This window comes from Rhinoraja longicauda, chromosome 14 (assembly GCF_053455715.1).
Source record: "Rhinoraja longicauda isolate Sanriku21f chromosome 14, sRhiLon1.1, whole genome shotgun sequence".
NCBI classification, from domain to species: domain Eukaryota; kingdom Metazoa; phylum Chordata; class Chondrichthyes; order Rajiformes; family Arhynchobatidae; genus Rhinoraja; species Rhinoraja longicauda.
In genome coordinates, this window is record NC_135966.1 from 3,657,439 (window position 1) to 3,682,520 (window position 25,082).

The window sequence follows — 25,082 nt, forward strand, 5'->3', positions numbered from 1 at the left end:
CCCCCAACATTGGGAACATGCTTCCTGCCTCTAACGTGTCCAACCCCTTAATAATCTTATACGTTTTGATAAGATCCCCTCTCATCATTCTAAATTCCAGTGTATACAAGCCTAGTCGCTCCAGTCTTTCAACATATGATAGTCCCGCCATTCCAGGAATTAACCTAGAAGGAACTGCAGATGCCGGGATTTTGCATAAGGCACCAAGTGTTGGAGTGACTCAGTAGCTCAGGCAGCATCTGTGGAGGACATAGAGTCATCGAGTCATCTAGCACAGTGGGGCGGTGCGGTGGCGCAGCGGTAGAGTTGCTGCCTCACGGCGCCAGAGACCCGGGTTCCATCCCGACTACGGGTGCTGTCTGTACGGAGTTTGTACGTTCTCCCCGTGACCGCGTGGGTTTTCTCCGGGTGCCCCGTACTAATCAAGAATCTGCCTAAAAATATCCATTGACTTGGCCTCCACAAGCACAAGCACCTGTGATCAGGATGGAACCCGGATCTCTGGCGCCGTGAGGCAGCAACTCTACCGCTGCGCCACCGTGCAGCCCTAAGTGATTACCACATTGTACAGATACGAGATAAAGGGAATAAAAGAGTGAAGCGATTGTAATAAGTGAGTGTAATTCTGCTGGTGGGACCAGTGCACACAGAGTCGCCCAGCTTGGGTGACATCTTAACATCTTTTTGCATCATAGAAACATAGAAAATAGGTGCAGGAGTGGGCCATTCGGCCCTTCGAGCCAGCACCGCCATTCAGTATGATCATAGCTGATCATCCACAATCAGTACCCCGTTCCTGCTTTCTCCCCATATCCATTGATTCCATTAGTCCTAAGAGCAAAATCTAACCCTCTCTTGAATGCATCCAGTGAATTGGCTCCCACTGCCTTCTGTGGCAGAGAATTCAACAGATTCACAACTCTCTGGGTGAAAATGTTTTTCCTCATCTCAGTCCTCAATGGCCTCCCCCTTATCTCTGCATCTTTGTGAAGAGATGTGGTGTTAGAGCAGGAAAGCGGCATTAATCTTACTCAACAGCATAACAGAAACGAGGAGCTTAAATGCTTCTGTTTCTAATGTTGATTATTTTTTTGTGTAAATTTGATTGGCAGCTTTCTCAGGATGGGTTTTAACGTTGATTTAAATGGGGGGTTTTTTTCCCCCCGTTATTTTTGCGAAACATTTTCCCAGTCTGATTCCACATGGGGAAACTGTCTAAAGCATTTGACAAACATTAAACAAAGCGGATAATTTCGGTGAATGTTGACAAAATGCACTGGCTGGAAATCGCATTATGGTCTGAGGTAGTATTTGCAATTGTTATTTTCTACTTACTTGAAAAGACACTTGAGTTCAACGACTATAATTGTGTCGTTGCAATATTCATTTATTCCTTTACCATTCCGCAAATGTGTTTGTCATTTAGAAGCACACGCCGTGCTGTTGAATCTAAAGGCATCTCGCATCGGTAGATTGACTTGGCTGATTCTGTGTGCTACGGGAAGATTGGAAATAAAACGATGATGCCGGCAGATTGCAGATACTTAAGTGAAAAAGTAACATTTAATTGGGATTGAATCAAACCAAGTTTTAATTGCAGAGAATAATCTTTCTCAATTACTTCTAAGAGGAATAACACACTCTTGCAGTACTTACACTTTTCCCTGAGAGTTTAGGATTAGGTTTATTATCGTCATGTGAGCTGAGGTACAGTGAAAAGCCTTGTGCTGCATGCTACCCTGTCAGATCAGATGTGTAGTATTCTATACACCAATGCAATTAAGCCTGACTCAATTACAATAGGTAGAACACAGGGGATAGATGCGGAGAGTTTGGTTTAAACAGGCCCTTCAGCCCACTGGGTCCACGCTGACCATCGATCACCCATTCACACTAGTTCTATGTTATCCCACTTTCACATTCACTCCCTACACACACGAGGGGCAATTTTACAGAGGGCCAATTAATACGATACGATACGATAACACTTTATTGTCAGATCAAGTCTAAAATGTTTCTTGCATCTCGGCAGCTCCACTTGCAACATCAACAAAGACAAAGAATGTAAGACAAGAAACGAGGGTACATATATTCACCATAACATTACAATAACAAATGATGACACATTCAAGACCCTTCAACGTACATTTGATCAGGGGTTAAGTTCTATGTTTAGTTTCAGGATTGACTGGTGCACAAAAGAGTGCTTCAGTCTAGTCTTATTAAATCTTGGTACCCTGTACCTCCGATTTGATGGTAACAATTCGTATTATAGACAATAGGTGCAGGAGGAGGCCATTCAGCCCCTTCGAGCCAGCACCGCCGTTCAATGTGATCATGGCTGATCATTCTCAATCAGTGCCCCGTTCCTGCCTTCTCCCCATACCCCCTGACTCCGCTATCCTTAAGAGCTCTATCTAGCTCTCTCTTGAATGCATTCAGAGAATTGGCCTCCACTGCTTTCTGAGGCAGAGAGTGCCACAGATTCACAACTCTCTGACTGAAATAGTTTTTCCTCATCTCAGTTCTAAATGGCCTACCCCTTATTCTTAAACTGTGGCCCCTTGTTCAGGACATGGTCGGGGTCAGAGACAATGTTGTTGTCCAACCTTAGCATGTTATTGTGGTGGGCTGATTCATAGAGTTTCTTAATGGGTTGACCGACGATCTTTCAGCTGATTTTCGGTTGGTGGAGCAGTTTTGACTTTAAAGTGGTGGACAAACACGTGTATCACGTAGTTTTACAATACTGAAGAACACTCATAATCACAGAAGTAAGGAACAAAAGAAGAATTAACCCACAAACTTGTATGTCCCTGGGCTATGGGAGGGAGCCAGGGCACCCGGAGAAATTTAGTTTAATGTAGCTGAGTTTAGTTTAATTTAATTTAGTTTAATTTAATTTGGGTAAGTTTGGTTTAGTTTAGTTTAATTTAATTTAATTTAATTTACTTTCTTTAATTTAATTTGGTTTAGTTTAATTTAATTTAGTTAAGTTTAGGTTATTTTGCTTAAGTTTAGTTTAGTGTAATTTAATTTAGTTTAGTTTAGGTTAGTTTGGTTTGGTTTAGTTTATCGTCACGTGTACCGATCAAGGTCCAGTGAAAAGCTTTTGTTGCGTGCTAACCAGTCAGCAGAAAGACAATACATGATTACAATCGAACCATTCACAGTGTACAGATCCATGATAAGGGGGATAACGTTTAGTGCAAGGTAAAGCCGGTAAAGCCCGATCAAAGATAGTCCGAGGGTTTCCAATGTCGGGGTAGTAGACAATAGACAATAGGTGCAGGAGGAGGCCATTCGGCCCTTCGAGCCAGCACCGCCATTCACCGTGATCATGGCTGATCATTCTCAATCAGTACCCCGTTCCTGCCTTCTCCCCATATCCCTTGACTCCGCTATCATTAAGAGCTCTGTCTAACTCTCACTTGAAAGCATCCAGGGAATTGGCCTCCACTGCCTTCTGAGGCACAGAGTTCCACAGCTTCATCACTCTCTGAGTGAAAAAGTTTTTGCTCATCTCCATTCTAAATGGCCTACCCCTTATTCTTAAACTGTGGCCCCTGGTTCTGGACTCCCCCAACATCGGGTACATGTTTCCTGCCTCTAGCGTGTCGAATCCCTTAATAATCTTATATGTTTCAATAAGATCCCCTCTCATCCTTCTAAATTCCAGTGTATACAAGCCCAGTCGCTCCAGTCTTTCAACATACGACAGTCCCGCCATTCCGGGAATTAACCTCGTGAACCTTCGCAGCACTCCCTCAATAGTAAGAATGTCCTTCCTCAAATTTGGAGGCCAAAACTGCACACAGTACTCCAGGTGCGGTCTCACTAGGGCCCTGTACAACTGCAGAAGGACCTCTTTGCTCCTATACTCAACTCTTCATGTCGTGAAGGCCAACATTCCATTGGCTTTCTTCACAGCCTAACTTTCAGTGACTGATGAACTAGGACACCCAGATCTCGTTACACTTCCCCTGTTCCTAGCTCAGGACCGCTCTCAAGTTGTGGTAGGATGGTTCTGTTGCCTGATAACAGCTGGGAAGAAACTGTCCCTGCTCACAAGGATGGATACAAAGTGCTGGAGTAACCCAGCAGGTCAGAGAACATCTCTGAAGAACATGGGGGGGATTGGGTGGCACGGTGGCGCAGCGGTAGAGTTGCTGCCTCACAGCGCCAGAGACCCGGGTTCGACGCTGACTACGGGTGCTGAGTTTGAACTTCCTCCCTGACATTTCGGAGTGGACTCCTTCTGAGAAGTCACTCATCCACGTTCTCCCCACAGATGCTGCCTGATCCTCCAGTGTCTTTTCTTGTAAAGCAGCGTTTGCAATTCTTTGACTGTTCACTGTGTATATTTGTTGTCATCTCTGCATGGGAAGAGAGGAGAGCAGTGGCTGGCCACAGCATGGACTACTATGTTTGCTGTTTAACAGGGCGTCTTTAATCTCACTCCAGCCTTCTCTTTGTATCACAGCCTCGCTTCCCTGATCCGGGGACAAGTCTTTACCAAGGACGGAACCCCGCTGGTGGGGGTCAACGTATCGTTCGTCAAGTACCCACAGTATGGATACACCATTACACGTCAGGACGGCACGTGAGTCTCAACTTTGATGCTGATGATACTGTATGGTCACTGCTACCTGGCTCGGTGCGGTGAAAACCGTGGTCTTTGCAAACAAAGTGCACCGAAACGTCATCACATAGTGCACCGAGAGTTACAAATAGTACACATCCATCCCTTCTACGCTCTTCCCCCTCCCCCACACGCCGGCCCCCCTTTGTTCCCGCGGCCCACACACACCGGCCCCCCCTTTGTTCTCACGGCCCCACACACCGGCCCCCCCTTTGTCCCCGCGGCCCCACACACCGGCCCCCCCTTTGTTCTCACGGCCCCACACACCGGCCCCCCATTTGTCCCCGCGGCCCCCACACACCGGCCCCCCCTTTGTTCTCACGGCCCCACACACCGGCCCCCCCTTTGTCCCCGCGGCCCCACATGCCGGGCCCCCCTTTGTTCCCACGGTCCCCACACACCGGCCCCCCCTTTGTTCCCGCAGCCCCACATGCCGGGCCCCCCTTTGTTCTCACGGCCTCCACACGCCGGGCCCCCCTTTGTTCCCGCGGCCCCACATGCCGGGCCCCCCTTTGTTCTCGCGGCCCCCCCACGTCAGGTCCGCCTTTTGTTCTCAGCCACGCAGCCCGTCTACCTCAGCCCGATCCCGGTCTCAAGGGACCCAGACCCCGTGGGTTTCCCCGTGGCTTGCACCACACCGTGCCGGTATCACCGTAGGACGGGGCGCCCTGTGGGAGCCTTCACCTTGACGTTCATCATGTAGCTCAAGCAGCAAGGTAGGGGTGCATCCAAGATGGCATCCAAGATGGTATCCAAGATGGCACCCAACCCAGGCGATTATTTGCCAGCCAGCCACAGAAGCAGATCTACAATCACATATTACAATCACTCCACACTCTTACTGTATGCTGTAAATTGCTCGATTGTCATAAGGTCATAAGTGATAGGAGCAGAATTAGACCATTCGGCCCATCAAGTCTACTCCGCCATTCAATCATGGCTGATCTATCTCTCCCTCCTAACCCCATTCTCCTGCCTTCTCCCCACAACCCCTTGAGAATCTTGATTTTTCACCCTGCCACCCATACTAATCAAGAATTTGTAATCATGTACTGTCTTTCCACTGACTGGTCAGCGTGCAACAAAAAGCTTTTCACTGTACCTCGGTACACGTGACAATAAACTAAACTGAACTGAACAAGGTCTCTCGCTCAGGGATCCTGAAACATCTAATTCAACCGTTAAATATTTCTGCTTTGTTCATGCAAAGACTGTGCTCACTGGAGCCAAGACCAGCATCTTGTTCAGCTTTCATTGCACATGAAGTGAGTGACTTGCTTGACGTAAGAGTCAACGAGATATTTTGAGCCCTTCCATTAATTATCTTCTTCCGAAGTTTCACTTCAGGAAGGAGATGAAGAGTTCAGGGATTTATTCCTGGCCCATCGCACTTCAGATGATGTTCCATGTTTTGTGTTGTTCAAACGACTGTGAATTTACAAAAACTCCTACCAAATCTTCAAACTTTCCTGACTAACAGCAATTAACTTCCAATTGACCTCACTATTTTTTTAAAAGTAGCAATCAGTCTCTGCCACCTTGAAGGGCTGTATGTGTTTCACCGCAGTGCATAGCAAAATGCAACGCTCCCACTCTAATAAAACATTGCGTCATGGGACGACCAAACAATGCCAAGGACATGCAGTCATGTTAACTGCACTCCATGGTTTCAGTTTAGTTCATTGTCACGTGTCAGGTCCAGTGAAACGTTTTTCATGCAGGCTATCCAGTCAGCAGAAAGACAATACATGATTGCAATCGAGCTGTCCGCATTGTACAGATACAGGATGAAGGGAATAACGCCAACAGCATTTAGTACGACTTAAATTCTGATCAAAGATAGTCCGAGGGTCTCCGATGAAGTAGATAGTAGCTCTGGACCGCTCTCTGGTTGTGGTGGGATGGGTCCAGGGGTTGCCAACATTTTCACTCCCAAATAAGGGACAAAAGGTGACGTCACCGCCCCGCGCCCCATGTGACCTCACCCAGCCAGCGGCCACGTGCTCCCGCTCCACCAATGGCGGCCGCCCGGGCCAGGAGGCGGGTTGCTACGCAACCTCCGTTAGGCGGCGCGCGGGCCTCTGGACCTACAGTGTCTGGGCCTACAGTGGCCCCCGGGCCTACAGTGTCCGGCCTACAGTGTCTGGGCCTACAGTGTCTGGGCCTACAGTGTCTGGGCCTACAGTGTCCGGGCCTACAGTGTCCGGGCCTACAGCATTCGGGCCTACAGTGCCCGGGCCTACAGTGTCCGGGCCTACAGCATTCGGGCCTACAGTGCCCGGGCCTACAGTGTCCGGGCCTACAGCATTCGGGCCTACAGTGTCCGGGCCTACAGTGTCCGGGCCTACAGCATTCGGGCCTACAGTGTCCGGGCCTACAGCATTCGGGCCTACAGTGTTCGGTCCTACAGTGTCCGGGCCTACAGTGCCCCCCCCCCCCCCCCCCCCCGGGCCTAATACGGGACAACGGCGGTCCCGTACCTGGGCTAAACCAATATACGGGATGGCCCGACTAACACGGGACAGTTGGCAAACCTAGATAGTTCAGTTGCCTGATAACAGCTGGGAAGAAACTGTTCCTGAATCTGGAGTTGTGCGTTTTCACACTTCTGTACCTCTTGCCCGGTGGGGGAGGGGAGAAGAGGGAGTGACTGGGTTGTGTAGATATGTATCTCAGCTACAACACAAAGTGGAAAACTCGAGCGCCCAAAGAACACAGGGCATAGAACAGCCCAGTAACAGTAACATGCCCTGTGACCCACAGTGTCTGTGCTGAGCATGATTAGTCCAGGTGTCAGGGGTTATGGGGGGGAAGGCAGGAGAATGGGGTTAGGAGGGATAGATAGATCAGCCATGATTGAATGGAGGAGTGGACTTGATGGGTCGAATGGCCTAATTCTACTCCTATTCCTTATGACTGTATGACCTTATGACCATGATGCTAGCTAGGTTAAACTAATCGCTGCCTGAAGATGAGACACATAAACTCTAACCAGGGCCTTTTAACTCTAACCAGGCCTGTTCGGTAAGTTTGAATGGTATGCATATATCCCAATGCTGCTAATGAGAGGCCTGGATAGAGCGGAAGTGGAGAGGATGTTTCCACTGGTGGGAGAGTCCAGGACCAGAGGCCACAGCCTCAGAATAAAAGGTTTTGTGCCTTTAGAAAGGAGACGAGGAGGAATTTCTTTAGTCAGAGGGTGGTGAATCTATGGAATTCCTCTGTGCAGGCCAAGTCAATAGATATTTTTAAGGCAGATATTGACAGATTCTTGATTAGTGCGGGTGTCAGGGGTTATGGGGAGAAGGCAGGAGAATGGGGTTAGGGGGGAGAGATAGATCAGCCATGATTGAATGGCAAGGTAGACTTGATGGGCCGAATGGCCTAATTTCTGCTCCTACAATCTTTGAACATGAAGAAGGTACGTTCTTCTTCAACAAATTGTGAGAAATGCTGTGGGCAATTGAACTCACCACACTTGCCTTCCCATGCTTTGTGTTGTTCGAACAACTGGAAATTTAGAAAAACACTTACCAAATCTTCAAAGGTAGACAGAAAAAGCTGGAGTAACTCAGCGGGTCAGGCAGCATCTCTGGAGAACATGGATAGGTGACGTTTCACAGAGTGCTGGAGTAACTCAGCGGGTCAATAGACAATAGAAATAGACAATAGACAATAGACAACAATCCAGGCAGCATCCCTGGAGAGCATGGATAGGTGACGTTTCACAGAGTGCTGGAGTAACTTAGCGGGTCTGGCAGCATCTCGGGAGAAGGAATGGGTGACGTTTCAGGTCGAGACCCTCGACTCCCATGGAAGCAGTCATGTATAAGGGCATTCAAGGTCTGAAGAAGGGTCTCGTCCCGAAACGTCACCCATTCCTTCTCTCCCGAGATGCTGCCTGACCCGTTGAGTTACTCCAGCTTTTGTGTCTACCTTCGATTTAAACCAGCATCTGCAGTTTTTTTTCCTACCAAATCTTCAAACTTTCCTCACCAACACCAATTAACTCCCAATTGATCTCACTTTTTTTTTAAAGTAGCTAACAGTCTCAGCCACCTTGAAGGGTGGTATGGGTTTCACCACAGTGCATGGCATCATGCCATGCCATACAATACAATAGAACTTTTTTTATCCCAGAAGGGAAATTGATCTGCCAACAGTCATAAAAACACAACAAGATGCATGAAGCATGCAATTAAAGTGACGAGTGGAAAGGATTGGGGATGTGCAAAGATTGGGGAGAGGGGTGGGGGGCAAGGGGAGTCAGTCTCAGTCTCAGTCTACCCCATGACAGAAGGGGAGGAGTTGTACAGTTTGATAGCTACAGGGAAGAAGGATCTCCTGAGGCGTTCTGTGCTGCATCTTGGTGGGACCAGTCTGTTGCTGAAGGTGCTCCTCAGGTTGACCAGTGTGTCACAAAGGTAGGGTCGCCAACTGCCTCGTATTAGCCGGGACATCCCGTATATTGGGCTGAATTGGTTTGTCTCGTACGGGACCGCCCCTGTCCTGTATTAGGCCCGGGAGGTGCTGTAGGCCCGGACAGTGTGGGCCCGGACAGTGTAGGCCCGTACAGTGTAGGTCCGGACAGTGTAGGCCCGGACTGTGTAGGCCCGGGAGGTGCTGTAGGCCCGGACAGTGTAGGCCCGGACACTGTAGGTTGGGACAGTGTAGGTCCGGACTGTGTAGGCCCGGGAGCCCATGTAGGCCCGGACAGTGTAGGCCCGGACACTGTAGGTTGGGACAGTGTAGGTCCGGACTGTGTAGGCCCGGGGGCCCATGTAGGCCCGGACACTGTAGGCCCGGACACTGTAGGTTGGGACAGTGTAGGTCCGGACTGTGTAGGCCCGGGGGCCCATGTAGGCCCGGACAGTGTAGGTCCGGACAGTGTAGGTCCGGACTGTGTAGGCCCGGGGGCCCATGTAGGCCCGGACACTGTAGGTTGGGACAGTGTAGGTCCGGACTGTGTAGGCCCGGGGGCCCATGTAGGCCCGGACAGTGTAGGTCTGGACTGTGTAGGCCCGGGGGCCCATGTTGGCCCGGACAGTGTAGGTCCGGAGGCCCGGGCGCCGCCTGTCGGAGGTTGTGTAGCAACCCGCCTCCCGGCACGCGCAGCCACCGTTCGTGGCCGCTTGTCCCGTATTTTGGAGTGAAATAGTTGGCACCCCTTCATGGAGCTGTATTAAGTAAAGTATGACGTAACAATGAAGTTATACCATGCTTGTTCCCACAACCATCTGTGGCAGTGTGTTCCAGTCACGCAGCAGCCTCTGTGTAAAACAAACACCGCACTGGCTTCTGCTAAAAGTTGTGCCTGTCTGGCTTCCTCCCTCAGGTTCGATCTAATTGCCAATGGCGGCGCCTCGTTGACGTTACACTTTGAGCGGGCTCCGTTCCTGAGCCAGGAGCGCACGGTGTGGCTTCCCTGGAATACCTTCTACGCCATGAACACTCTGGTGATGAAGACGGAGGAGAACACCATCCCCAGCTGTGACCTGAGCGGGTTCGTGCGGCCAGAGCCGATCCTCGTGTCTTCACCGCTCTCCACGTTCTTCAGCTCCACCCCTGGGCAGAACCCCATCATTCCGGAGACCCAGGTACGCACCGCGTAACGACACCGGCAACATCCCACTAAACATCGCGGACAGGGAGGAAAGAAACGCAATAGACAATAGACAATAGACAATAGGTGCAGGAGGAGGCCATTCGGCCCTTCGAGCCAGCACCGCCATTCAATGTGATCATGGCTGATCATTCTCAATCAGTACCCCGTTCCTGCCTTCCCCCCATACCCCCTGACTCCGCTATCCTTAAGAGCTCTATCTAGCTCTCTCTTGAATGCATTCAGAGAATTGGCCTCCACTGCCTTCTGAGGCAGAGAATTCCACAGATTCACAACTCTCTGACTGAAAAAGGTTTTCCTCATCTCCATTCTTAATGGCCTCCCCCTTATTCTTAAACTGTGGCCCCTTGTTCTGGACTCCCCCAACATTGGGAACATATTTCCAGCCTCTAACGTGGCCAACCCCTTAATAATCTTATACGTTTCGATAAGATCCCCTCTCATCCTTCTAAATTCCAGTGTATACAAGCCTAGTCGCTCCAGTCTTTCAACATATGACAGTCCCGCCATTCCGGGAATTAACCTGGTAAACCTACGCTGCACGCCCTCAATAGTAATTTGCCGGTGCGATTGCGAGTTGGTTGGGAAGCTAGTTTAGTGGAGTTTAGTTCAGTTCATTATCACGTGTACCGAGGTACAGTGAAAAGCTTTTGTTGCGTGCTAACCAGTCAGCAGAGAGACAATACATGATTACAACCGAGCCATTCACGGTGTACAGAAACAGGATATGGGAATAACGTTCAGTGCAAGTTAAAAGCAGTAAAGTCCGATCAGCGTCAGAGCCCCAGATTTAAACCCAGGGCGGCACGGTGGCGCAGCGGTAGAGTTGCTGCCTTACAGCGAATGCAGCGCCGGAGAATCAGGTTCGATCCTGACTACGGGCGCTGTCTGTACGGAGTTTGTACGTTCTCCCCGTGACCTGCGTGGGTTTTCTCCGAGATCTTCGGTTTCCTCCCACACTCCAAAGACGTGCTGGTTTGTAGGTTAATTGGCTTGGTAAATGTAAAAAATTGTCCCTTGTGGGTGTAGGATAGTGTTAATGTGCGGGGATCGCTGGGCGGCGCGGACCCGCTCGGCCGAAGGGCCTGTTTCCGCGCTGTATCTGTAAATCTAAATCTAAATCTAAAAAAAACCAAATCTGTATGGAATTTGTACTTTCTGCTTGTGGCCACATGGGTTTTCTCCAGGTGCTCCGGTTTCCTCCCACACTCTAATTGGCTTCAACAAATTGTAAATTGTCCCTCGTGTGTGTGTGTGTGTGTGTGTGTGTGTGTGTGTGTGTGTGTGTGTGTGTGTGTGTGTGTGTGTGTGTGTGTATAGGATACCGTTAGCGTGCGGGGATCGCTGGTCGGCGCGGACCCGGTGGGCCAAGGGGCCTGTTTCCGCGCTGTGTCTCTAAACTAAACTAAACTAAAGTAAATGGCTTGAACACACGAGTATGATTATGTGTATTGTGTTCAGGTTCTACATGAAGCTGTGGAGATTCCGGGCAGTAGCATGAAGTTGTGTTACCTCAGCTCACGCACGGCTGGATACAAGTCCCTTCTGAAGGTCACGATGACCCAGTCCATTGTGCCCATCAACCTGATTAAGGTTCACCTGATGGTGGCCGTGGAAGGGCATCTCTTCCAGAAATGGCTCCATTCTTCACCAAACCTGGCCTACACCTACATCTGGGACAAGACGGACGCCTACAGTCAGAAGGTCTACGGTCTCTCCGAAGCAGTCGGTATGTTCATTATTCGCTCATTTTTTTCTGGTGCGTGTTGTTACCTAAAATTGGAGAATATTTTGTTCATTTACACTGCGTTTTTATTGTAAACAATTAAACATTAGCGGCACGGTGGCGCAGCGGTAGAGTTACTGCCTCCAGAGGCACGGGTTCGATCCCGACTACGGGTGATTGTCTGCAGGGAGTTTGTACGTTCTCCCTGTGACCGCGTGGGTTTTTTTTGGGTTTCCTCCCAAGACCCCAAAGACCTACAGGTTTGCAGGTTTTGATAAAAATTGTAAATTATCCCTAGTGTGTGGTGTGTGCTACTGTAATGGGGATCGCTGGCCAGCGTGGACACGATGGGCCGAAGGGGCTGTTTCTGCACTGCATCTCGAAACTAAACTGAACTAAAATTTGGTACGTAGATACAACAGGTTTAGAGGGATATTGGCCAAAAGCAAGCAAGTGGAACTAGTGTAGGTGAGACGTGTTGGCCGGTGTGGGCATGTTGTGCTGAAGAGCCTGTTTCCACACTGTACCACTCTCTGACACGATTACAGTAAATCCTTGTTATATTGGATCAATCTGTTTTTACCGATTATCTGCTTTAACCGAGTAAGGGATTGTCATCGAATAGGTAGATGCTGGTTAACACAGAGAAAAGGCACAGAGTGCTGGAGTAACTCAGCGGGTCAGGCAGCATCTCTGGAGAACATGGATAGGTGACATTTCACAGAGTGCTGGAGTAACTCAGCGGGTCAGGCAGCATCTGTGGAGAACATGGATAGGTGACGTTTCACAGAGTGCTGGAGTAACTCAGAGGGTCAGGCAGCATCTCTGGAGAACATGGATAGGTGACATTTCACAGAGTGCTGGAGTAACTCAGAGGGTCAGGCAGCATCTCTGGAGAACATGGATAGGTGACGTTTCACAGAGTGCTGGAGTAATTCAGCGGGTCAGGCAGCATCTCAGGAGAACATGGATAGGTGACGTTTCGGGTCGGAACTGATTCAGTCTGCTGAGTTACTCCAGCACGTTGTGCTGTAACGTTCTATGTTCTGTGATCTATTTTCTCTCACTTTATACAATGCAGATACCTTTCTCTGCACAGCAAAGCAACCATGAAACAAGTTGCTCTTGAAAGTCTTCATGTGATCGTAATGAATTCCTTCAGAAAGAATCCCCACTGTTCTTATGCATGTAGGGTATAGTGCTGATTGGTAATTGTTTCGGAAGAAGATGAGGAGAAATTTCTTTAGTCAGAGGGCGGTGAATCTGTGGAATTCTTTTCCACAGAAGGCTGTGGAGGCCAAGTCAGTGGATATTTTTAAGGCAGAGATAGATAGATTCTTGATCAGTGCGGGTGTCAGAGGTTAAGGGGAGAAGGCAGGAGAATGGGGTTAGGAGGGAGAGATAGATCAGCCATGGTTGAATGGCAGAGTAGACTTGATGGGCCGAATGGCCTAATTCTGCTCCTATCACTTATGAACCTATGACATGACTTTATAACTAAAATATATTTTACTGTGGATTACAAAGTGTGACAGATTCAGACTTTCTGTGAAGATTTAGTGATACATTTGCTCTAAGCTGTGCTTTTTTTGTGATGGTCTGGTCAGATATGGCTCCTAATCTAATTAATACATTTTATTTTTTTGCACCGTAGTAACCGTTTTGTTCATATTCAAAATTGAAAATCTAGATATTCATTTTTTTATATTATAAAAGGATTATAAAGTTTAAAAGCTAACATGTATGAATTAGGTTAGGTAGTCTGGCCCTTAAACAGCCTAAGCAGCTTATAGGACGAGGATAGACACCACAGAGCTGGAGTAACTCAGCGGGTCAGGCAGCATCTCCGGAGAGAAGGAATGGGTGATGTTTCCGGTCGAGACCCTTCTTCAAACTGAGAGTCAGCCTACAAGAGCAAAGAATGATATGTGAACTGCCAACTTCTCACGGTGGCGCAGCAGTAGAGTTGCTGCCTTACAGCGAATGCAGCGCCGGAGACTCAGGTTCGATCCTGACTAAGGGCGCCGTCTGTACGGAGTTTGTACGTTCTCCCCGTGACCTGCGTGGGTTTTCTCCGAGATCTTCGGTTTCCTCCCACACTCCAAAGACGTGCAGGTTTGTAGGTTAATTGACTGGGCAAATGTAAAAATTGTCCCTAGTGGGTGTAGGATAGTGTTAGTGTGCGGGGATCGCTGGGCGGTGCGGACCCGGTGGGCCGAAGGGCCTGTTTCTGCGCTGTATCTCTAAATCTAAACAAAATCTAAAAATCTAGACAAAAGACCACAAGCTATGTGTAAAACACCCAACGGCCATGAATCAAGGCAACAGAAGGGTGGCACGGTGGTGCAGCGGTAGAGTTGCTGCCTCACAACGCCAGAAATCTGGGTTCGATCCTGACTACGGGTGCTGGCTGTACGGAGTTTGTACGTTCTCCCCGTGACCTGTGTGGGTTTTCTCCCATATTCCAAATATTTGCAAGTTAATTGGCTTAGGTAAAAAATTGTAAATCGTCCCTAGTGTGTGTAGGACAGGGCTAGTATGAGGAGAAGAGCATGGACTTTGTGGGCTGAAGGGTCTGTTTCCGCGCTGTATCTAAACTAAGAATTCCTGTGCAATCTGCACAATGCAATTAAACAACCAAACTGTGACTGTATTTACTTATTCTGTTGCATTGCCTCCAGTGAATGGGGTTTAGCAGAAACATAAAGAACTGCAGATGCTGGTTTACAAAAGCAGACACAAAGTGCCTATGGTGGCACAGTGGCGCAGTGGTAGAGTTGCTGCCTTACAGCGCACAGAGTGCCAGAGACCCGAGTTCGATCTTGCACGGAGTTTCTACGTTCTCCCCGTGACCTGCGTGGGTTTTCTCCGGATGCTCTGGTTTCCTCCCAAACTCCAAAGGCGTACAGGTTTTTTGGGCTAATTGCCTTCGGTTAACTTGTAAATTGGCCGGAGCACCCGGAGAAAACCCACGCAGGTCACGGGGAGAGCATACAAACTCCATACAGACAGCGCCCGAAGTCAGGATCGAACCCGGGTCTCTGGCGCTGTGCCACCCCAAAGAGAGGGGGGAGGAAAAAAAGTGGGGAGAGGGGGAAGAGTTATTTGCAAGGTGAAGGGAAGGTAAGTTCCCTTACAAATTAACGGTGAATTGGAGAATTGGAGAAATTTCCTTACAAATTCACAGTGAATTGGAGAATTGGAGAAATTTCCTTACAAATTAATGGTGAATTGGAGAATTGGAGAAATGTCCTTACAAATTAATGGTGAATTGGAGAATTGGAGAAATTTCCTTACAAATTAACGGTGAATTGGAGAATTGGAGAAATTTCCTTACAAATTCACAGTGAATTGGAGAATTCGCTGTTCACACCGTTAGCTTATTAGTTTGTGGGTAGAAAGCAGTACATGGCCCTCCGAGACCAAAACAGCAGCCTGGAAACATACCACTACATCTCCACATTCAACCACACATTGCGTTAAACGAGTCAGAAATCTTAAAGGACAACCTGTGTTGGCGGCTGCTGGAAATACGTTCCCAAGGAGAAGGCTATTGAGGGAGTAATACAAAGAGGAACGCTGCCAGCTGTGATGGCCTTGTTCACACCAGTACAACAAGGCTGCCCAACAATGCAAGGCCAAGCAACGCAAGGCCAGCCGCTGTTCTTCCACAACACGCTCTCCGTTCACTTCACCTGCGTGCCAGGAACACCAAAAAATCCAATTTGAAAGACCGTAACGCTCCGCGAATTTCAACCACGTGAATTTTTAATTGATAAGGTGTTTTTAGTTTAGTTTGAAGAAAGGTTTCGACCTGAAATGTCGCCCGTACCTTCCCTCCAGAGACGCTGCCTGTCCCGCTGAGAGACCCCAGCTTTTTGTGTCTATCTTGAGTTTAGTTTAAGAAAATAACTGCAGACGCTGGTACAAATCGAAGGTATTTATTCACAAAATGCTGGAGTAACTCAGCAGGTCAGGCAGCATCTCAGGAGAGAAGGAATGGGCGACGTTTCGGGTCGAGACCCTTCTTCAGACTGAATTAACCCACAAACCTGCACGTCTTTGGAGTGTGGGAGGAAACCCAAGATCTCGGAGAAAACCCACGCAGGTCACGGGGAGAACGTACAAACTCCGTACAGACGGCACCCGTAGTCGGGATTGAACCCGGGTCTCCGGCGCTGTAAGGCAGCAACTCAACCGCTGCGCCACCGTGCCACCCCCATACTTGTTGTTGTTTAAGAACGGCTCATGAGAACCTAATTGCTCCATTTTGAAGCAACATTTTTGTTTATAGACAATAGACAATCGGTGCAGGAGGAGGCCATTTGGCCCTTCGAGCCTGCACCTCCATTCAATGTGATCATGGCTGATCATTCTCCATCAGTACCCCGTTCCTGCCTTCTCCCCATACCCCCTGACTCCGCTATCCTTAAGAGCTCTATCTAGCTCTCTCTTGAATGCATTCAGAGGATTGGCCTCCACTGCCTTCTGAGGCAGAGAATTCCACAGATTCACAACTCTCTGACTGAAAAAGTTTTTCCTCATCTCTGTTCTAAATGGCCTACCCCTTATTCTTAAACTGTGGCCCCTGGTTCTGGACTCCCCCAACATTGGGAACATGTTTCCTGCCTCTAACGTGTCCAACCCCTTAATAATCTTATACATTTCGATAAGATCTCCTCTCATCCTTCTAAATTCCAGTGTGTACAAGCCTAGTCACTCCAGTCTTTCAACATATGACAGTCCCGCCATTCCGGGAATTAACCTAGTAAACCTACGCTGCACGCCCTCAATAGCAAGAATTTATCATTTTTAAAACTACAGATTTCACTGGCAGCATTTTCCTGTAAGATATTCCATTCGTTTCAGCTACTGCAGTGTAAAGGAGGTTTGGTATTAACTAAATGTCAGAAGAATCAAGAGTATTTTATTGACACTTGTACCGAAAACAGAACAATGGAATTCTTACTTGTAACAACATAACAGACCTGTAAACATAATACACTGAGATAATATATAATAAAGTTAAAAATCAATATATTAATAACTACAATGCTGGTGCAACCAAAGGCAGTACTAGTCCCACTTGCCTGCGTTTGGCCCATATCCCCTCTAAACCCTCTGTTTCTGTGTACATGGCCAAATGTCAGAGTCATATAGCATGAAAACAGGCCCTTCAGCCCAACTTGCCCATACCGACCAACATATCCCATCTATTCTATTCCCACTTGCCTGCGTTTGGCCCATATCCCTCTAAACCTGTCCTATCCGTGTACCTGTCTAATTGTTTCGTAAACGTTGCAATAGTCCCTGCCTCGACTACCTCCTCTGGCAGCTTGTTGCATACACCCACCACCCACTCTGGATGAAAAAGTTACCCCTCAGATTCCTATTAAATCTTTTCCCTTTCACCTTAAGTCTATGTCCTCTGGTTTTTGATTCCCCTACGCTGGGCAAGTGACTCTGTGCATCTACCCGATCTATTCCTCTCATGATTTTATCCACCTCAATAAGATCACCCCTCATCCTCTTGCGCTCCAAGGAATAGAGACCCAGCCTGCTCAACCTCTCCCTACAGCTCAGATCTCGAGCTGACACCTTATTCACCGTCGTCCCTTTGGTGCTAATGGAAGACGTTTCTTTGAAATCGGTGTTATATTTTTAAAGTTATTCACATTTTAAAGTTTAAATCTATCTCCTAGGGAGGGAGGGAGGGAGGAGGGAGGGGGGGATGGGGGGGGGGACAAGGGGGGGAGGAGGGGGTGCTGCACCAATGCTGGAGAGGTTTGGGCCCAACGGGTCCACTTGGTCTAGTGTCTTTTGAATGTTGTTATAGCTTATAGGATGATGATCCATCTTGTCTACAAATTTAACATTAGTTTTATGTCTCTAACTGTGTGTCAGTATCTCTAACCTCTGCTCACATTCAGTCAAACCCAACCCACAGATGTGTGGCACGGTGGCGCAGCGGTAGAGTTGCTGCCTTACAGCGCTGGAGACTCGGGTTCGATCCCGACTACGGGTGCCGTCCGTACCAAGCTTGTACGTTCTCCCCGTGACCTGCGTGGGTTTTCTCCGAGATCTTATGTTTCCTCCCACGCTCCAAAGACGTACAGGTTTGCAGGTTAACTGGCTTGGTGTAAATGTGAAAATTGTCCCTAGTGTGTGTAGGGTAGTGTAAATGTGCTGGTCGGCGTGGGCTCGGTGGGCCGAAGGGCCTGTTTCCACGCTGTATCTCTGAACTAAACTAAGATGTGAACCCATTAATATTCCACCTTGCCAGTCTAAACTATTCACTTAACTGAAGCCCAGTTGGCTTTTCTATGCTAATGGACTCGTGAAATTATGTGTTTGTTTTGAGGGGATAATAACAGCCAAATGTAATTATGGATTCAAAATGAAATTGTTAATCGGCTTGCATTTAATAACAAATTTAACCGTGAGTCTATTTGGTTGACACTTGTGTCAAAATGATGGGGTCTTTTTTCGTCTTTATTGCACAGACTGTGATCTGTGGATTCTTCAGCTACTAAATCAATCTTATATTCCCCCCTCAGCACCATACCTTCAGACAAAGGTCAGACTAGTTACAAGAACCATTAATGGAAGTTTTTTGTTCTTTCTCTTGCCTTGATTTTGACAGTGGGTGGCTGAAACTTAGACCCCTACTGCCACCTTCAGTTTGTAGCGTTAACAGCTTCTCACTGCCACTGGGATCAAGCACAAAGACTGTTCTTAAGTTCCAGGAGCAGAATCAGGCCATTCGGCCCATCAGGTCTACTCCGCCATTCAATCATGGGCTGATCTATCTCTCCCTCTCAGTCCCATTCTCCTGCCCATAGCCCCTTGACACCCGTACTAATCAAGAATTTGTCAATCTGCGCCTTAAAGATATCCGTTTACTTGGCCTCCACGGCTGTCTCTGGCACAGATTCACCACCCTCTGACTACAGAAATTCCTCCTCATCCTCTTTCTAAAGGTACGCCCTTTCATTCTGAGGCTTTGACCTCTAGTCCTAAACTCTCCCACTAGTGTACGCTAGTGTACTCTCACACTAGTGTATCGAAACGTATAAGATTATTAAGGGGTTGGACACGTTAGGGGCAGGAAACATGTTCCCAATGTTGGGGGAGTCCAGAACAAGGGGCCACAGTTTAAGAATAAGGGGTAGGCCATTTAAAACTGAGATGAGGAAAAACTTTTTCAGTCAGAGAGTTGTGAATCTGTGGAATTCTCTGCCTCAGAAGTCAGTGGAGGCCAATTCTCTGAATGCATTCAAGAGAGAGCTGGATAGAGCTCTTAAGGATAGCGGAGTCAGGGGGTATGGGGAGAAGGCAGGAACAGGGTACTGATTGAGAATGATCAGCCATGATCACATTGAATGGCGGTGCTGGCTCGAAGGGCCGAATGGCCTCCTCCTGCACCTATTGTCCATTGTCTATAGTGGAAACATCCTCTCCACATCCCACTCTATCCAGGCCTTTCACTATTCGGTACATTTCAATGAGGTCCCCCCCTCAAGCTTCTAAACTCCAGCGAGTACAGGCCCAGTGCCGACAAACGCTAATCATACGTTAACCCACTCATTCCTGGGATCATGAGCAACATTTAATCATCTTCCATCTGCTCTGTCAGTTGGAAATTTAAGTTTGTTGCGTTTAATTTCAGACAGTTTAGTTTCAGTTTAGTTTATTGTCACGTGTACCGAGGTACAGTGAAAAGCTTTTGTTGCGCGCTAACCAGTCAGCGGAAAGACAGCACATGATTACAATCGAGCCGTCCACAGTGTACAGATACAGGATAAAGGGAATAACATGAATAACGTTTTGTGTAGGATAAGGCCAATAAAGTCCGATCAAAGATAGCCCGAAAGTCTCCAATGAGGCAGATGGTAGTTCAGGGTTGCTCTCTAGTTGCGGTAGGATGGTTGAGTTGTCGGATGGGACAAGCACCCATCTTGTCTCTACAGGGAGCTCGATACAGAATCGGGTCTCGTTGGGTCATAGAAACATAGAAAATAGATGCAGGAGGAGGCCATTTTCTAGCCAGCACCGCCGTTCATTGTGATCATGGCTGATCATCCACAATCAGTAACCCGTGCCTGCCTTCTCCCCATATCCCTTAATTCCGCTAGCCCCTAGAGCTCCATCTCTTTTAAATTCATCCAGTGAATTGGCCTCCACTGCCTTCTGTGGCAGAGAATTCCACAAATTCACATCTCTCTGTTTTCTCTCATCTCAGTTTTAAATGGCCTCCCTTTTATTCTTGGACTGTGTGGCCCCTGGTTCTGGACTCCCCCAACATTGGGAACATTTTTCCTGCCAGGAAACGGGTCAGGCAGCATCTGTGGAGGGAATGGTCAGATGACATTTCTGGTCGGGACCCTTCAACTTTATATTAATAATAATATCCCGTTTACTTTCATGAGTTGGTGCTTCAGTGAACAGGAAGACACTGGAGGTATCACAAAATGGCGGCACGGTGGCGCAGCGGTAGAGTTGCAGCCTTACAGCGAATGCAGCGCCGGAGATTCAGGTTCGATCCTGACTACGGGCGCCGTCTGTACGGAGTTTGTACGTTCTCCCCGTGACCTGCGTGGGTTTTCTCCGAGAACTTCGGTTTCCTCCCACACTCCAAAGACGTACAGGTTTGTAGGTTAATTGGCTGGGCAATTGTAAAAATTGTCCCTAGTGGGTGTAGGATAGTGTTAGTGTGCGGGGATCGCTGGGCGGCGCGGACCCGGTGGGCCGAAGGGCCTGTTTCCCCGCTGTATCTCTAAATCTAAATCTAAATCTAAAATGCTGGAGTAACTCAGCAGGTCAGGCAGCATCTCAGGGGAGGAGGAACGGGTGACGTTTCGGGTTGATGGGTCTCATTCCTTCTCTCCTCAGATGCTGCCTGACCTGCTGAGTTACTCCAGCATTTTGTGATACCTTCGATTTAAACAATAGACAATAGACAATAGGTGCAGGAGGAGGCCATTCAGCCCTTCGAGCCAGCACCGCCATTCAATGCGATCATGGCTGATTACTCTCAATCAGTACCCCGTTCCTGCCTTCTCCCCATACCCCCTCACTCCGCTATCCTTAAGAGCTCTATCCAGCTCTCTCTTGAAAGCATCCAACGAACTGGCCTCCACTGCCTTCTGAGGCAGAGAATTCCACACCTTCACCACTCTCTGACTGAAAAAGTTCTTCCTCATCTCCGTTCTAAATGGCCTACCCCTTATTCTTAAACTGTGGCCTCTTGTTCTGGACTCCCCCAACATTGGGAACATGTTTCCTGCCTCTAATGTGTCCAATCCCCTAATTATCTTATATGTTTCAATAAGATCCCCCCTCAGCATCTGCAATTATTGTCCTGCAGGAAGACACTGAACGTGTCTTTCAACCTGTACAGTGAGTACAGTTGCTAACGTGAGTTGCTGACTGTGATATCCAGCGTGGCTCTCCAACAGCGGTCATCCTGACATTGGTAACTGAGTAAAACAACCGGTAGACTGGTTCATTAACTCTGGAATCTTGATAGTTTCAAATCAATAACCTTGCACCTTTCCGCACGATGTGACCTTTCACGCCTATCAATGCGAATGAACTTGTAGGAATGGGGTTCTGCTCCTGGATTAAAGAACTAAACTGAAGATATCAACATCTGTAGTAGTCATACAGTCATAGAGTCTTACTGCGTGGAAACAGGCCCTTCGGCCCAATTTGCCCACACTGGCCAACATGTCCCATCTACACTAATCCCACCTGCCTGTGCTTGGCCCATATCCCTCTAAACCTGTCCTATCCATGTACCTGTCTGACTGTTTCTTAAACATTGCGTTAGTACCTGTGTGTGTGGAGAATAGTGTTGCCAACTGTCCCGTATTAGCCGGGACATCTGGCATTTTGGGCTAAATAGGTTTGTCCCATATTAGTAGGGTTGCCAACTTCCTCGCTCCCAAATAAGCGACAAAGGGTGACGTCACCGCCCCACGTGACCTCACCCAACCAATGCGGCCGCCATTGGTGGAGCGGTAGCACATGGCTGCTGGCTGGGTGAGGTCACATGGGGCGCGGGGTAGTATCATATCATATCATATATATATACAGTGCGGAAACAGGCCTTTTCGGCCCACCAAGTCCGCGCCGCCCAGCGATCCCCGCACACTAACACTATTAACACTATCCTACACACACTAGGCACAATTTTTACATTTACCCAGCCAATTAACCTACATACCTGTACGTCTGACGTCACATGGGGCGCGGGGTGGTGACGTCACCTTGTCCCGTATTTGGGAGTGAGGAAGTTGGCAACCCTAGTGGAGGAACTCAATCCGCATCAGTTTCTAGCCCACAGGAGGTGGTGAGATTCCAACATGCACCCAAGGATCATGGAAGAAGCTGCCTGAAATGTTGCCAGTCCATTCCCTCCACAGATGCTGCCTGACCCACTTAGGTTCCTCCAGCACCTTTGTGCTTTAGGAACCAAGTTCCAGAATCTGCAGTTTCACCTGTCTCCATTTTACTGTTCCACTGCGAAATCTCCTCAAAGGAGGTCTCCTTTGAAGAAACATAGAAAAATAGAAACATAGTAAATAGGTGCAGGAGTAGGCCATTCGGCCCTTCAAGCCTGCACCGCCATTCAATATGATCATGGCTGATCATCCAACTCAGTATCCCGTACCTGCCTTCTCTCCATACCCCCTGATCCCTTTAGCCACAAGGGCCACATCTAACTCCCTCTTAAATATAGCCAATGAACTGGCCTCAAATACCTTCTTTGGCAGAGAATTCCACAGATTCACCACTCTGTGTGAAAAAAAACGTTCTCATCTCGGTCCTAAAAGACTTCCCCCTTATCCTTAAACTGTGACCCCTTGTTCTGGACTTCCCCAACATCGGGAACAATCTTCCTGCATCTAGCCTGTCCAACCCCTTAAGAATTTTGTAAGTTTCTATAAGATCCCCCCTCAATCTTCTAAATTCCAGCGAGTACAAGCCGAGTCTATCCAGTCTTTCTACATATGAAGTTCTCCTCTCTCTGACAGCAGTCCAAGGAAGGGCCCCGACCCGAAACCTCGCCTGTCCATTCCCCCCACAGACGCTGCCTGACCTGCTGAGTTCCTCCAGCAGTTTTGTGTTTTGCTCAAGATTCCAGCATCTGTAGTTCCTTGTGCCTCCGATAGTAGCGCTGTACAGATTCAAAGCAACTTTGGTGTCACCCAGGGATCTGGATGTGAATGCGACCTTTCACTAACTGGTGACAAACGTTCCGTGAGGTGTCTGAGCACCCGGGCATGACAGCAGCAAGTTCTCCATCTCTGTGGAACCGGCACAGAGTGAGTGAGGTGTGACTCGGAAGGAACCTGAGACATGAACAAGTATTTCTCCCAATTCACTTGGTCCTCATTTAAATGCTGAGTGTTGTCTAGTTTCGTTCGTTGTCACGTGTGCCGAGGTACAGTGAAAAGCCTTTATTGTGTTTTGTAACATTTTAACCAGGAGCTGAGCCTGTTGGCTGCTTAACCCAACCTCTAGTCGATCCATATCCAATAAAAGGGGTGGCACGGTGGCGCAGCGGTAGATCTGCCGCCTCACAGCGCCGGAGACCCGGGTTCCATCCCGACTACGGAGTTTGTACGTTCTCCCCGTGACCTGCGTGGGTTTTCTCCGGGTGCTTCGGTTTCCTCCCACACTCCAAAGACGTGCAGGTTTGTAGGTTAATTGGCTTCAGTAAAAAGTTATCCCCAGTAAGTGCAGGACAGTGCTAGTGTTGGTTGGTGTGGACTCGGTGGGCCAGAGGGCCTGTTTCCATGCTGTATCCTTAACATCTAAAGTCTAAATATCTGGGAAGACTCTGAGTCTGAAGAAGGATCTCGACCTGAAACGTCACCTATCCATGTTCTCCAGAGATGCTGCCTGACCCGCTGAGTTACTCCAGCACTCTGTGAAACGTCACCTATCCATGTTCTCCAGAGATGCTGCCTGACCCGCTGAGTTACTCCAGCACTTTGTGCCTTCTTTTGTAAACCAGCATCTGCAGATCCTTGTTGCTAAATATCTGTATGTTGTCAGGAAACAATGTGAAATGAGTGTATTCAGGTTCAATTTTTAATTTCTCTTCTTGCACTCAGAAGTATTAACTTTATTTTTCTCTCTCAAAAACACGTCTGGCATCAGCTGGTTCCTCTCGAGAAACCCAGGACATGAACTGTGTTTGATGAAAGAGGTGATTGGACTAATTAGACAGATTGGGCTGCACAGAAGATGTTAAGTGACAACCTGCCAATACCCATAGAGTCACATGTGGCCCCAGGCCCAGAAACATCACTCCAATGAACACTGCCTCGTAGCCTCACACACAAACACTTTCACTCACACCTACGGTTGCCAACTTCCTCACTCCCAAATACGGGACAAGGTGACGTCACCGCCCCACGTGACCTCACCCAGCCAGCGGCCACGTGCTCCCGCTCCACCTGTAGTTGCCGCCCTGGCCGGGAGGCGGGCTGTTATGTAACCTCCGTTAGGCGGCGCCCGGGCCTCCGGGCCGACACTGTCCGGGCCTACAGCGGCCTCCGGGCCTACAGTGTCCGTGCCTACAGCAGCCTCTGGGCCTACAGTGTCGGGGCCTACAGCGGCCCCCGGGGCTACAGCGGCCCCCGGGCCTACAGCGGCCTCTGGGCCTACAGTGTCGGGGCTTACAGCGGTCCCCAGGGCTACAGCGGCCTCCGTGCCTACACTGTCCGGGCCTACAGCGGCCCCCGGGCCTACAGCGGCCCCCGGGCCTACAGCGGCCTCCGGGCCTACAGTGTCCGTGCCTACCGCGCCCCCCCCCCCCCCCGGGCCTAATACGGCCAAGGGCGGTCCCGTACGGGACAAACCAATTAAGCCCAATATATGGGATGTACAGGCTAATACGGGACAGTTGGCAACCCTATCTCCAACAGAGGTTACTTTTACACATCCTGGTTACAGAAATATTGAAGAACCTCTGAGTGCAGCTTAATCAATCAATACACCTGGACCATAGAACAGTACAGCACAGAAACAGACCCTTCCACCCACAATTTCTGCACCAGACATGATGTCAAGATAAA

General features: G+C 48.7%; 1 protein-coding gene across 11 annotated transcripts in view; it reads left to right on the plus strand.

The window, feature by feature from the left end:
* LOC144600001 (teneurin-2-like) overlaps positions 1-25,082 on the plus strand; it is a 1,473,402-nt gene that overhangs the window by 1,380,263 nt on the left and 68,057 nt on the right. For all 11 annotated transcript variants that reach the window (XM_078411299.1, XM_078411301.1, XM_078411304.1 and 8 more), the window contains 3 exons: positions 4,484-4,603; positions 9,978-10,239; positions 11,727-11,994. In XM_078411299.1, the coding sequence (XP_078267425.1) occupies positions 4,484-4,603; positions 9,978-10,239; positions 11,727-11,994 (650 nt within the window). The remainder of the gene's footprint in view (positions 1-4,483; positions 4,604-9,977; positions 10,240-11,726; positions 11,995-25,082) is intronic.